The 16,193-nt window shown below is 38.2% G+C and overlaps 1 protein-coding gene across 1 annotated transcript in view; it reads right to left on the minus strand.

The window, feature by feature from the left end:
* Positions 1–10,071: 10,071 nt before the first annotated feature.
* The window catches only part of PPP2R5E (protein phosphatase 2 regulatory subunit B'epsilon), a 185,966-nt gene continuing 179,844 nt past the window's right edge, over positions 10,072–16,193 (minus strand). Inside the window, exons 12-13 of the mRNA XM_007949095.2 lie at positions 14,779–14,880; positions 10,072–10,171 (exon numbers count right to left, since the gene is read on the minus strand). Coding sequence (XP_007947286.1) covers positions 10,072–10,171; positions 14,779–14,880 — 202 coding nt within the window. The remainder of the gene's footprint in view (positions 10,172–14,778; positions 14,881–16,193) is intronic.

A 16,193-nucleotide genomic window follows, 5' to 3' on the forward strand; every position in this document is an offset into this window, starting at 1 on the left:
TGGCACATAACAACAACAACAACAACAATGTGCCAGGCTTTGTGCTGCTTAACTCATAGCGACCCCTTCTTGGGTTTCTGAGGTGGTTTGTCTACAGAAGTTGATTGCCCAGTCTTCCTTTTGAGGAATGGCTGGTGGGTTTGAACCACCAGCCTTATGGTTAGCAGTCAAATGTCTTCCAGGCACTATGCCACCACAGCCCCCTTTACATATATTATCTAATGTAATGTAACAATATGATAAAATATGTATTTTTATTACCAAGAGTTTACAAATAGGACAACAAAGAATTATATCAAGAAACTTTCCCAAAGTCACACAGCTAGTAAAGAGCAGAACTCAAACGATCCCAAGTTCCTGGCCCATGGGCTTCACCTTGGTTGATGACTGCCAGAGAGCTTGTCTGAAAAGCCCTGGCAAAAATGAGGAGGACCATGACTCATATCCATTCTAAGGCCTCCTGTCATCTGGTTGAAGCAAAGTTTGACCCAAGGTTGTATAATGAGTTCTGAATATAATTTCAAAAGTGGTAAGTAAATTAAATGAGAGACTAAAGAGAGGAAATCTGAGTATCAAAGAAAAGCTTCAAGAACCACTCAGTTCACACTGGTCCAATCAATGAATGCACATGATCTGCACAAGGACTTTCAGGTATAGGAAATGGCAGTTTTCCAATTTTTGTTGTTATTGTTCTGGCTTTTCAATATAAATGGTATTATATAATAAACGTGTAATAATCAGAAAAAATTTCAATTTTTATTCCCCTTAGCTATCCTTGTTCAGTCTCAGGTTTTTGTTTTGTTTTTAAAGTCTAATGTGAACTTGCTTGGTAGAAAGTCAGCAAAAAAGAGGAAGACCCTCAAGATGGATTGACATAAGGAACCGAGGCTGCAACAATGGTGAGGACAGCAATATTCGTTGTGTAGTACCTAAGGTCACACTACAAGTCAGAACCCACTGGACAGCACCTAAAATTGTGAACTTAATTTATAGAAAACTTTAGGACACATTACTTATATAAACACCTTGGAAACAGAAACTGGACCCTAATTTACTTTGCCTCCATTGTTGTAAAAACAACAAAAGCTAGGGCTGACAAGGCAGCAGGAGCCAGGTAAGGGGAGGGAGACAGCCCCCACCCAAAAGGAAGATAGGAGGGAAAGCCAGGGCCAACAAGGTGGCAGGGTCCAGTAAGGGGAGGGTGGAGAGGTTTCGAACAGCTAAGGGAGACGAACTTTGTCAGTTTGTCATGCTATGTTGGCTTGTGTGTTGCTCTGAGGCTGGAGGCTGTGCCACCAGTGTTTCACACACCAGCAGGGTTGCACATGGTACACAGGTTTCAACACAGCTTACAGACTGAGACAGACTAAGAAGAAGGAAAAGGCCAACCACTCTCAAACAATTGGCCAGGGGAAACTTTATGAATAGCAGAGACACACTGTCTGATATATTACTGCACAACTTCATGAATAGCCCAGAAACATTGTCAGATACACTGCAAGAAGACAAGCCCCTCAGGTCAGAAGGCATGCAAAATATGAGTGAGAAAGAGCTGCCTCATCAGAGTAGAACCAACCTTAATGATATGGATAAAATAAAGCTTTCAGGACCTCTATGTGCTGACGGGGCACACCTCAAATTGAGGCAAAACAGCTGCAAACATCCATTAATAATCAGAACATGGAATGTAAGAAGTATGAACCTAGGAAAATTGGAAGTTGTCAAAAAGGAAATGGAACACATAAAGATTGATATCCTAGGCATTAGTGAGCTGAAATGGACTGGTTTGGGCCATTTTGAATCAGACAACCACATGATCTACTATGCTAGGAATGACAATTTGAAGAGGAATGGCACAACATTCATTATCACAAAGGATGTTTCAAGATCTGTCCTGAGGTACAATGCTGCCAGTGCTAAGATAATATCCATATGCCTACAAGGTACACCCGTTAGTACTACTATTATTCAAATTTATGCACCAACCACCAAAGCCAAAGATGAGGAAATTGAAGATTTTTATCAACTTCTGCAGTCCGAAATTGACTGAACATGCAATCAAGTTATGTTAATTATCACTGGTGACTGTAATGCAAAAGTTGGAAACAAAGAAGAATCACCAGTAGTTGGAAAATTTGGCCTTGGTGACAGAAATAATGCTGGCGATCGCATGATAGAATTTTGCAAGACCAATGACTTATTCATTCCAAGTACCTTTTTTCAACAACACAAACAGCAGCTATACATGTGGACTTCACCAGATGGAGTACACAGGAATTAGACTGACTACATCTGTGGCAAGAGGCAGTGGGAAAGCTCAGCCTCTTCAGCCAAAACCAGGCCAGGAGCTGACTGTGGGACAGACCATCAACTGCTCGTATGCAAGTTCAACTTGAAGTTGAAGATATTTAAACAAGTCCATGAAAGCCAAAATAGGACCTTGAATATATCCCTCCTGAATTTAGAGACCATCTAAAAAAATAGATTTGATGCATTGAACACCAATGACTGAGAACTGAAGGAATTGTGGGATGACATCAAGAACATCATCCAGGAAGAAAGCAAAACGTCATTAAAAAGACAGGAAAGGAAGAGGTGACCAAAATGGATGTCAGAAGAGACTCAAACTTGCCCTTGAACAGAGAGTAGCTAAAGCAAATGGAAGAAATGACAAGGTAAAAGAGCTGAACAGAAGATTTCAAAGAGGAGCTCGAAATGACAAAGTCAATTATAATGAAATGTGGAAAGGCCTGCAGTTAGAAAACCAAAAGGGAAGAACATGCTCAGCATTTCTAGAACAAGCTGAAAGAACTGAAGAAAAAAATTTAAACTTCAAGTTGCAATATTGAAAGATTCTAAGGGCAAAATATTGAACGATACAGGAAACATCAAAAGAAGATGGAAGGCATACACAGAGTTACTGTATTAAAAACAAAACAAAACAAAACCTGGTCGATCTTCATCCATTTCAGGAGGTGGCATATGATCAAGAACCAATGGTATTGAAGGAAGAAGTCGAAGCTGCAATGAAGGAAGTGCAGAAGAACAAGGCTCCAGGGACTGATGGAATACCCATTGAGCTGTTTCAGCAAATGGAGGCAGTGCTGGAAACACTCATTCGGCTATGCCAAGAGACTTGGAAGACAGATTCCTGGTCAACTGACTGGAAGAGATCCTTATTTATACCCACTCCAAAGAAAGGTGATCTCACAGAATGTGGAAATTATTGAACAGTATCATTAATATCACATGCAAGTAAAACCTTACTGAACTCAAGAACGGTTGTAGCAGTATATTGACAGAGAGAATCCAGAAATGCAAGTGGGATTCGAAGAGGACATGGAACGAGGGATATCATTGCTGATGTCACATGGATCTTGGCTCAAAGCAAAGAATACCAGAAAGATGTTTACTTGTGTTCTACTGACTATGCAAAAGTATTTGATTGTGTGGATCATAACAAATTATGGGTAACATTAAGAAGAGTGGCAATTCCAGCACACCTAACTGTACTCATGAGAAAACTGTAGAGACCAGGAGGTTGTCATTCGAACAGAACAATGAGACACTGCAGGGTTTAAAATCAAGACGGGAGTGTGTCAGGGTTGTATCCTTTCACCCTACTTACTCAATCTGTATGTTGAGCAAATAATCCGAGAAGCTGGGCTTTATGAAGAATATGGCATCAGGATTGGAGGAAGACTCATTAACAACCTTCGACATGCTGACAACACAACTTTGCTTGCTGAAAGTGAGGATGACTTGCAGCACGTAATGATGAAGACTGAAGACTACAGTCTGCAGTATGGATTACATCTCAATATAAAGAAAACAAAAATCCTCACAACTGGACCTATGAGCAGTATCATAATAAATGGAGAAAACATTAAAGTTCTCATAGACTTCACATTGCTTGGTTCTACAATCGATGCCAATGGAAGCAGCAGTCAAGACATCAGATGACGTATAGCACTGGGCAATCAGTTGCAAAGGACTTCTTTCAAGGGCTGAAGAGCAAAGATGTCTCCTTGAGGACTAAGGGGCACCTGACACAAACCATGGTATTTTCAGTCACCTCACATGCATGTGAGAGCTAGACAATGAATAAGGAAAACCGAAGAATTGATCCTTTTGAGTTGTGGTGCTGGCAAAGAATGCTCAAAGTACTGTGGACTGCTAAAAGAACTCACAAATCTGTCCTGGACAAAGTGCAGTCAGAATGCTCCTTGGAAGGGAGAATGGCCAGACTTTGACTCACCTACTTTGGTCATGTCAGAAGGGACCATTCCCTACAGAAGAATGCCATGCTTGGTAAGATGTAGGGTCGAAGAAAGAGGGGAAGGCCCTCAACGAGATGGACTGACCCAGTGGCTGCAGTGATGGGCTCAAGTATAAGAAGGATCGTGGAGCTGGCGCATGACCAGGCAGTGTTTTGCTCTGCTGCACATAGAGTTGCTATGAGTCAGAGATGACTTGAGGGCACCTAACAACCACCACCACCATTGTTGTAAATATTTATTTACAGGCAGAAGGCAATTGAAGCTAAGGAAATAATCCCTGCACACCCCAAAAATCTAGTTTCTTCTCCCAGTGCCTTACCAAGTGGTTGGTCTTCAGATGTTTAGAAATGGTTATTTTGAAATACAAAACTGCTTAATTTACAACTGTTGCCTTTCCCTCTCAATCTAGATTTCAACTGAATATGAAACATTAACTAGTTAACTCTACAGGGATCCAAATCTGATGTGATTCAATTGGTCAAGAGAGAGAACACCTAAATCCAATGTTTTAAAACAAACTATCCCATGATCTCTATGAGTTGGAATCAATTTGATAGCAGTGGGTTTTTTGGTGTGTTTTTTTTTTTCTCTTTTATCCCATGATTAAGATGACAGCAAATTACTTAACACTCTTCCCATCAAGTGGGGAAGTGATGTCCCCTCCACTTGAATATGAGCAGATTCTCCAACTGACCAACAGAATATGAAGGATGCTGTGCCAGCTTCTGGGCCCAGGTCTCACACAACTAGTTGTTTCCACTTCCTGTCTCTTGAAATAATCATTCTTAGAACACATCTGCCAGGCTGAAAGAAAACCAGAGAAGCCCAGTGAAGAGGCCATGGTCAACAGGACCCAAGGCCCTAGCTGAACTGCCAGCCAACAGGCAGCATCAACTTGACAGCCATGTTGGAAGTGAATCTTCCTCTCCCCTCTGAAACACCCCAGCTGATGTCGGAGGAGCAGAGACAAGCTGTCTTACCAAGTCCTACCAAAGTGAGGACTGGTGAACAAAGTACATGATTAAGCCAATAAATTTTTGGGAATCTTGTTATGCAGTAAGAGATACCAGAATGATTCCCAACATTACATATCCCTAATTATAAGCTGATTTTCTTAAAATGAAAGGTAGAATATACCAACCCCATTGTCTCAAAGTGAAGTTAAACAACTCCATCATTTGTATGGATCAAAAAGACCACTGAGTTCAGAAACAAAACAAACAGAAACAGCCAGGCACCTGATAATCTCTTCACTGCTTCTTTATTATGATGCACCCACAGTACAGAACCTCACACGTCTGTGAGGGAGGAAGGATACATTTCTCTTTGGGAGCACCTGCATTTTTTTGTTTCTGTTACCACTTTGAAGAAAGTAAATCATTTCCAAAGAAAGACATTTTAAACTCTAAATGATTAAGACTCAACTTGCATTTTGTTGTGGTTAAAAAGGAAATAGCATATTTTAGCCAGAGCTGGGAGATTGTTTTGAGGAATTTTAACCTTGATGTGGATCAGATGTCTTCATTCACTGTCTGGTTTAGCCAGTCTATAATTTTCATATGCAACTTTTCATATCAAAATGTTTCATTTTTACCTCCACCAACAAACAGATGCTGTTTAAAAAAACAAAAACACACATACACACACACACCTAAATTTAAAACCAATCATGGATCACAGCATTTGTAAAGGAGAAAATGAACTTTTGCTGCCCTCTCCTGCTAAAACAATGAAATACTAAAATACCAAAAGACTTAGGAAGCTAGAGCGAAATCCTCAAACCAAAAGCAATAGACGTGTCCTTCTCTTTATACGCCAGTCAAAAATCAGACACCAACCAGAAGATGGATCAGTAATATTTATATTTGAAAGTTCCCCACTGACACATGGGGTCTGGATTTGAACTTATGTATAACGAGTGACTGCAAAAAAAGGAGAGAAAGGGAAGAAAAGGAAACCTGTATTCATAGACATCAGAACATGGGATGTTATTTCCAAGAAAGATGCGACTGCTCCACTGTGCACAAGCAGCGGCACCAATCAACCCCTGCTGGGTCAGATCTACTCAACCTTTTCTCAAGAGGCACAGTCCTTCTTTCAGGTTCCCCAAATCCAGGAACACAGAATGCACTGCCAATGTACCTACTAGGAAAAATCCTTTGTGGCTCATTCCTTCACTCTACTCAGAGAAGCAGTTGAGCCAAAATACCAAACAAAAAAAAAAGATGTGCAAATAAAACATCACTGGTCCTATCTGGTGCTACCTTTTGCTATAGGTGACTGTCACTTTGTGTAATATTGGTAACAGCATCAAGAGACAATCATTTCATTTCCTGGGTCAGGACAGCGCATTCAGTTAAAGAGAAAATACAAAACAGAAAAAGGGGGGGGGGGGCCAGGGACTCTAAACACTTAAAAATGCCAGTAACATCCTTACACTTTCCCTTCCCCACCCCCTAAACCCCCACAGAAAAATAAAAAAGCTTTTAAAGCTCTAAATATACTTTTTTTTTTTTTCCTTTCCATAGTGTGACTGAGCCTAGGGCCATACTTTTAAGTACAGCAGGTGCAACAATAAGCAGATCCCGGCTCTGCATTCTGCACTGTCCCACGCGTAGAAGGAGACACAAAATAAGTTAAACCCTTCCATTCAGGCGAGCAAGCCCAAAATGAGGGTGTGCGGACCCTGCTGGTGAGGACCCAGCGGCATCAAGGGTATTTTTTTTTTTTTAATTTTTAATAATTTTATTTTATAAAAAAGTCAGATGTGGGCAAGAGCAAAATATAATAAAATAGGAAAGACAATAGCTAAACACTGAGGGAAAACAACCAGGGACACTTACATGATGAGAAAAGGAATGCATGCTTGATTCAAAGTATGAGATGGGTCAATTCACTCACATAGTTGTTCTAGGCCCACAGCCTAAGGCCTCAGCATCATTCTAAACCACAAGGTTGTTTGTTTGGTTTTTTTTTTTCTTTTCTTCCCAAAACACTCTTAATCCCGTCCCTAAAACCAATATGGTAGGGATAAGGTTTGAGTGATCACCACTCACTAACTACAATATTTGCTATTTAAAAAATATATTTATATATTGTTCTGGGGATTATGAAGCAAACAAAATATAACACAGAGATGCATTTGTAACAGTTAACTCGAGTTGCAGCAACAGCAGAATTGTGGGAAGGGAGGAGAGAGGGCTGCTGCCAATGCAGCAAGTATGTCCTTAAATATGTCACATAGTGCAACAGTCAGATTACCTCAGTTACTCTGCATCACTGGACACAACATGACAAATGCCACATTGTCACTTTCAGTTTAAAAAGATGAGACAGCATTTCTTCTCAGAAGTTGCCCTGTGAATTTTAGACATAGACTTAACCTTGCTTCTTTGAATATGTCTAAAATTTGGCTTTCTTCTTCTCAGTTTGGAATGATACAACATATAAAATTGACACAAAAGATTTCTGTGTAGTTCTCACCTTAACTGAGAACAGGATAACAGACAAAGAAAGTATCCTGGCCTTTCTCATTTCAAATGACTGCACTTCATGCCACTGGGCACAGATACTTCATAAACCTATTACTGTAATGTCCTCTATTTTAAAAAGATGAATCCACAGGAAACAAAAGTTTACCATCAAAAATAAATGGGATCCACATTTGAAACCAAAGGGCTAAAATCAAAAGGGCTAAAGAAGATGATTTATTACAAATTTATTTTTTATCTTTAGTACTCGAACTTGCTCCAGCACTTTTAAGGTTGTATCACCTTTGGCAGCCTGTGCCAATTTTACACTGAATCTTCGTTTTCTTTTCTTTTTTTTTTTTAAAAAAACTATTAATTCCATTAAACAATGTTGTGTATGGTGTTGCATATGACTCTTTTACTGCTGTTTCTTTTCCAGAATTAACAATGCCAAGTTCTGTTTCATTTATACAAAGTTACTGAGATGACAATATCCATAATTAGCTGACTTTTATACACAATCTGTGACCTGATAATCCTTAATAGGGAAGAAAGGTTAGGGGCTTTCTTTTTCCCCCATTTTTTCTTGGAAATAATAAAACTGCATATTCTACTTTCTATTTAAATGGAAGAAAATATACAAGCCCATATTTATACTGTACTTCTATTAAGAGCAACAGCAGTTCATATGTTCATGTCTGCTACTATCACAATTCAACACATGAACACAGAATCAGCTCTATACCATGAATACTGCTGGACGTGATGGCTTAGGATTATCAACTCACTGCTGCTGTGTCCGTAACAAGCAAAAGTATCCTGGAAATCTATCCCCAAACACGTATCTTTCAGTACATAATAATGCAACTGCATTAGATAAGTACATGCTGTACACAAGCTTTATCGGCGTATTATCCACCCAAGTTGTAAGATTCCTCTTGTAAATACAAAGCAGAGAGCCAATAAGGTATACCTATAATACAGCCCTAGGGTTTTTGTTTTTTTCTTAAACAATTTGGTCAGAATGCACCTTTGATATAAAAGCATTTTTAAACTTTATTATTAATACTTAGGACATTAGGAATTTCCAGATTTTTTCAGTAGCATTTGTAGAACCACTTTTGGTAACAAATACAGTAGTTAGGAATACGCATCCAATTCAGAATGCATAATAATGTGTATCCTGAATCCTTTCTGGCTAAAAACAGGGCTGGCGCTGTGATGAGATATAGAGCAAGAATCTACAAAAAACACTGTAACATATTTTTGTGTGTTTTTTCCCTTCCAGAGGCTTTATCCTCTTTTGCTGGAATACCTTATAAATACATATTAAAAAGTAAGGCAACAACTCCAAACAGTCCAAGCTGTTTGCTCAACAATTTCCCAATTAGATTCACAATCCCTGGTGATCAATTTCATGGTTGTACTGTTTAGTGTTTGTGTTTCTTATTACAAAACGGTCCAAAAGGATGTTTTACTGACATGTCTAAAACATCTCTTGTACGTATGTTCGATGATGTAAGCAACTAATACTGGTCAGGTACTGAAGCCTGTGATGTCCCAGGCCTGTTTGAAAGGATTCAAGACATTGATTCAGATTCACCATAAACTGATATACAATGAATCCCAAATTCCCTTCCCTACTATGTTTATCACCTCTTCTCTTTTACTCCTAATTTTAAAACTAAAGGAGTACCAGGACTACCTGGTTACTGGAAAGATGTTCACCCCAGTAAACAAAACTTTTATCAGGGACCTTTACAATTCATGGCCCTGTTCCATGTGGACATTCAACTCATGAAGATGTGCAAAAGGAAAAGATGTCAAATTACAGTCAAGTTATCCAGAGGAGTATGTTATACAAACTTATAAGGAAATGACAGTCTTTGTTTCTTTCATTTACTATAAATACATTTAACAGCTTAGCAGAAAGACAAGCTAAATTTAAGATTGTTCACATTTGAAATTGTATCATACTCTCTGCTAAGGATAAATAAGGAACTCCCAACAATGGAATTTTAACAGCAATTTCATCAACAGATCTCTGAAGACTGCTTTGTTTTTTCTATTTCCTTAAAAGGGTTAGAACAATGATTACATTTGCAAAGTTCTGAGAAGTCCATCTATTGTCCACACTTTGGACTGAAGTCCTTATTTTGTTTTTCCTTTACTTAGAGACAGGTAGGTATATACAGTGCTGTTGTAATAATGAAACAAATGTGAAATCTACTGTAAAGTTGCACAATACAGAAAACTGTTGCTCCATCTTCTACTACATAAATGTGTGACTCCACAGGTTAGTAACGTTGTCATTATTTTTGTTAAGTTGGAATTATCCCATCCCGTCTAAGACCTCTCTTTAACTCCAGATCCTCCAATTTTTTCCACAGTTCTTCACGCTCCTTTTCTTTCTTTTTCTCACTGGAGAAGAAAATAAAACAATGTAAACAACCAAGAAGGTTTAAAGAGGTTATCCAATAACAACTGTCTCTTTAAAACACTTTTTCCCCCTGTATGTTTTAAAATTCTTTGCAAAGTTTTACACTAAGCTAGTGGGTGTTTTCTCTTCTCTTGCGCTCTTTATTTCAGACACTTGTAATAGACATAAAAGTAGTATTAGCAAACAGAGTAGGAGATGACAAGAATATTTTAAGATTTCACATTAACATTCCTTTTTTCGTAGCTTAATATAGAAAATTAACTTCAAATTTCCTGAGGAAAAAGTGGGAATTATTCATATATATCAGTTATCCTGAAACCAAGGGTAGGTACATAGTGACTTATATATTTGGCTCCTAGTTAGAATCTAGGAGCCTAGTGGTGCAGTGGTTAAGCATTAGGCTGCTAATCAAAAGGTGAGTGGTTCAAACCCACCAGTTGCTCCCGCAGGAGAAAGATGTGGCAGTGTGCTTTGAAACTCTGCAGCCTTGGAAGCCCTATGGGCAGTTCTATTATGCCTGACAGAGTTGCTATGAATCTAATTTTCCCATTATCTCCAAATATAGTTTCTCAAACAGGATGCTGGAGATGATATTAATTCAGAAAATGCTGTATGTCAAGAAAATATCTCTCTCCTTTTTCACATACCAACGTAGACGGAAACTCCATAGCAAAATCTTGCAATTATAAGTCTTAATTAACCACAAAACTCAAATTATTAACTTATTTTGTACCAGTATACACAACTAAAATAAACAAACTGTCCTTTGGGATTTCAGTGTTAATGATCTGCATAGAACTTTGTTAATACATTAAATTTTTAATGCACTAACTCCTCATTCTGGCAAATGGACAAAGTAAGTTCTAGACTTGATTTCATTATTTCGTAAAATTAAGCAAAAAAAGAAAAAAGAAAAGAAAAGGATATCCAAATTAGAGTCAACAAATTTCATTTTAAAATTATCTTATTTTTAAGAAAGAAAGGATGTTTTACTACCAAGCAAACAGTAGTACATAACCCAGGAATATATGACTACAATGTCAACCGAATAAATTCACTTTTATTACAGGAATTCACTATTTCGCCCTGAGTTTTCTCACGGTGAGTGAGTAAAAAGCAGACCCATACGGCATTAGTGAATTCACGAGCACAGGGAACTCCTGAAGCAGAGGCTCTGCCACCCCAGACATGGATGTGGGCCGGGGGTACCTCACCTTGTAAGGATTTAACGTCAGTCACAGGGTACAATATTTACCCAGGGAATCTGTATATAAATTCTTTTCAGCTGAATTCCAATGCTGCATATTCTCTGTCATCATCAAATTTTTTAAAGTTATTTTAACCATCTATAGCAACAGATAATAATCTTCATCTCCCTTCCCCAAAACAACTTTCTAGAAACACTCAAATAATTTTAAATTCTTTTTCCACTAAAGTTTTGAGGGAATGTTCAATTATATAGTATGGTAATTAATATGATTATTTCATAGTTAGTATTTTGATCATTTAGGCCTTGTTTACTATGATTAGTTACAGCTACCTCAAATACAATATGCACAGTATGAATTTCAGTGGAAATAACAGTTTTTCTATCAGTTACCTACTGGCTAATTTTGATCCTGTAAAATCCCATTTTCAGGGCATTAAGAGCCAAGATTACACAATCCTCCAATCAGGATGGATTCTAGCTTTGTAACTGTAAAGCAAGGTATTTGGCAAAATAATACTTCTGCTTTCTCAGTACAGTTTTGGAGATAATACTAGGTCTAAATAAATCTTATCACAAAACACTGACTTAAGTACATATAAATCAATTCTACAGATTCTGCTGAATTTCAGTGCATATAATCCTTATGTCAGAAGAGAAAGGAGTGTTAAGTAAGGGATTGGGAACTTTTTTTAACTGGAAAATTGCTCAAATATGCATTAGGTTCATATTGCCCCAAGGTGCAGTTTAAATTAAGTGTTGACATCATTAAGAGACTCATCACCTTATGAAACATTTCGTTCATGTTCTTGATAGAGTTTTATGGTATTCAGTGCAGTTTGTCCTGAGGGCTTTTCTTCCAGATTAACTTTATGCTGAGTTACATACATCTTTCATACTGATAACTTTATGTTCAAAACTTCTAAATTTTATTTTATTGTGATTTGGGTGAAAGTTTACAAAGCAAATTCACTTTCCATACAGCAGTTCACATACACTTTGTCTCAAGACACTGACTACAATTTACCCCAATGCACAGTTCCCCTGCCACTTCCTCCCGATAGTTAACCTCTTCCCTGTGTTCATCCCTCCATGCACTCCCCTTAAATATTTCTGATATAGTCATTGTCACCTCCATTCCTTCCTACCTTTCCCCTCTCTGTAGGTGGTAATTTCAAAACTTAATCACACTGCCATGCTAGACATGTTGTCAAATTCTCTTCTAATTACAATTTTATATAGCACTGATGTTGCTAGATGCATCTAACAGTGTTAGATACTCATTCCACCCACCATTTCCAGGTTGGTAATACCTAAAAAGTTATTTGATCTTAACTGAAACTATTAACTTCCTGCCATTGAGAAGTAAAATTCTCCACTCAGATTCCCTGTGATAATACTACATAAATTTCATTATTCCCTATAATTGTTGCCTGTGGAGAAACTAGTGCTTCTCTTGAATCTAGGAGAATCTTCTACTGCTCATTTTGACAAAATATTACCCATCTTAAAAAATTTTTAAATCCTTGTTTCATTAAGAAAGCCCAGGCACTACAAATCACTTTAATGACAGCGTACTGTCTACTCCTGACCTAAGACATACTAATATTTTTCTCCTGATTAATTTTTATATTTTTTTTAAGGGTTTGGTTTACTTAAATTAGATGTTAAATGATCCTGTTTTATCCTAATGCATTACTGAAGTTCAATAAATCTGAACCAATCAAGTGGACTACAAATTAGGTCTTCAAAATTCTTGATGGCATTTTATAGATTTAACCCTTTTTCAACTAGAAGAAGAAGAATGGACTTTCGTTGCTATAAAAGGGAGGCCATTATGCAGAACAGACTTTAGTGGTCATCACTTATAAAAATGTGCCCTTCTCCCCATTTCTAAAACAGTATTTTTTAAAGATTTTAAGTTTGGGCAAGGAGTACTATTAGAAAGTTAATGATTTGAAACAACTGTAAATATATCAAGTTAAAAGTTGTTTAAATTCCAAATATGGCACCATAAAGAAAACAATCAATCAAATCAACAAAAAAAACAACACTGCTGTTATTGATTCAATTCCAACTCATAGCAACCCTATAAGACAGAGAACTGCTCCATGGGTTTTCCAAGGGTGTAAATCTTTAAAGAGAAGACTGTCATATCTTTCTCCCATGGAGTGGCTGGTGGGTTTTAATCACTGACCTCTCAGTTAGCAGCTGAGTGCTTAACCATTGGGCCATCAGAGCTCCACATACCCTAAAACTGGTATTTATCCCAAACACTGTGGTAAAAGATTTCAACCTCTTCTGTCTCTCCTCAAAACTTGCTTATTTCCTAATTAAACTGTCTTTCAATAAACTACATTCCTGTATCTTGGGGTGGGGGTGGGGGTATCACTGAAACAGTCCTTTATCCTCTGTCAACACATCTCTCTCCTCACTGCTCTTTTTAATCAGTAAGATTCAAGTAGCACATTCCATCTCAGGTCAAGCCAAGAAGCAAGGGAACTACAGGGAGCTCTGCTGAGAAGATTCAGCAAAGTCATAGGCATGAACACTCACACAAACCTCTGGAAGCCCTTAAAGGTGCAAAACTTTATGATACACAAAACCTGACATCTGCTTCTAGGTGGTCTAAGTCTAACTAGAGGTGCAACTATTAAGAACTCTCTAGACTTTCCTTAACCAATATAAGTACATCTTCCGAAAAGATGGACATAGTGGACAAGAAAGGGCAAAATTAAAGAATCAAGTGAATGACATCAAGAAAGGCTTTATTAAGCCACAAGCATCCACTGTAAAAAGTTCCATTGGGACTTGCCCCGCTGTGGTCTCTTAAACATTTCCCAGCTTCTGGAACGGCTAACTGTTTCTCTCTGTGTTCCTCTTGTTGCTCTCTGAATTGTAATGAATTTGTTGAGCTCTGGAGCAGAAAATAAGTTCTGAGTCACAAAACCAGACAAATGATGCCTCATCCCTCATGTTGCTAAAGTAAAATAAAGTACAGGATCAACCCAATTTTAGGTCAGATTAAGTTCAGAATGGGGTGAATCCAGGCAGCAAACCACCTGATGGTTCTTCTAAGCGGGCCTGAAATGCCAGACAGGTTTCAGGCTCTTAACACAGAACTGAAGCACTTAAGGCAGAACTGATACACTACTGAAGAGAAGGAGGAAGGCAGGCTTTATCAAAATGACACTGTCACAAGCTTCATTATCCAGTAGCAAACTTATAAGACACAGCTAATGAGCATGCTGGAATGAATATACAAATAAATAAAATTGTGCTAATGATTTGGGGGCACAATTAGGCAATTTCAGCAAACAGCAAAGGAAGAAAATAGATAGCTTAATGCACAGCTGATTAAAAAAAGCTTTTAAAAGTTACCGCTGACGATCTGACTTGTATGTGGCTGTTAGCTCGTCAAACATGGTACTGTTCATTTCCATAAACGCCTTCAATACATTGTACACTAATGCCACGATAGCCCTGGAAGCACAGAGAAAAGGAAACATTTCAGTTACTCTTAACACAACAGGATGCTGGGTAAAGCAAGCTTAGGCACACTTTTTGTTTGAGTGACCTTCTCTTTTTGCATATTGTCTCTATTTCTTTTCAGCTGAACAACTACAAATGGCCTGCAGTTTCTTCCGGTATCCAGAAAGTTATATTCTTTACCATTCAAGGCAAGATATCCTTCCTGGTGTTGGCAGCATTTAAAAAAAAAAAAAAAGTTCTAATTCTGCTCTTCTAATTATTAGCACCTAGAATAGATTTACTGTGGATACTATGTAACTAAAAGACAAGTATGGAAATAAAGCAACTTAGCCCTAAAAATGAGCACTTGTGGTAGTTAACCTTAAAGACCTATATTTGCATGGAATTTTATTTTTGAAGGAGCAGTATACATAATTCATCAAAATCAAAAGCTGCTCCCATGCAAACACATCAAATATAGATAAAATCAATTGTTCACATCGAAGGACATGTCACCAAACCCCTGTAAGCTGGGCAGTAATAAGAGTTTTTTTGTTTTGTTTTTCCCCCCCACTGTGATTTTGCGTTGATCCATCTACCTACTTATTTCCTTTGGTCCCCAATCCACATGCCAAAAAAATAACTGGCAAGTTATTGCACAGCTCATTAGAATAAGCTATTGGGCAATCTGAGGACTGCACCAGGAAGGGCTTAATATTTACCAAGCTGGGTCTGAATAGTATTGCCTTGTTGCAAAATATACAACTTTGTTTCCATTTTGAAATGAATGTACACCCATCACCACATTAAAAAGGCATGGTAACAATTAAGGTTAAATGAATGAGTTTGATGTTTCAAAACATTAACAAGAAAATGTACTTGTTGTGGAGCTTCTCCTCTATGCCCATTATAAGGGAACAGAAGCAGCTTCAGTGTGGTGCAAAGGGCACTTACAGACACTCGCTGGAACCACTCGCGTCCCTCTAAGAGACCAGCTGGATGCTGGCATTTCATTGTTTACTACCTCTTTATTTTTACAAGTTTTATTAATAAAATATGGCAATTTTGACAAAGGAGAAATAGGCTATTTTACAATTACCGAGAGGGACCAGGTCTTCGGGAGCAAGGTAAGCAGAGGCGTAGCACAGAGTAGCAGGCCGGAAGAGCAGGAGGAAGGGGTGTAACCCAGGAAGCCAAAGAGAAGAGTGTTCAGCCAGGGGGCAGTTTAAGCATAGGTACTGAAACAAGGCGGGCTTGTGCTTACTCACTGATCTGCACTGAACACGTTCCCTTGTTACCCTACCGAGAGGGACCAGGTCTTCGGG

This window comes from Orycteropus afer, unplaced genomic scaffold (assembly GCF_000298275.1).
Source record: "Orycteropus afer afer isolate SDZICR_OR568_19922 unplaced genomic scaffold, OryAfe1.0 scaffold00237, whole genome shotgun sequence".
NCBI lineage: Eukaryota > Metazoa > Chordata > Mammalia > Tubulidentata > Orycteropodidae > Orycteropus > Orycteropus afer.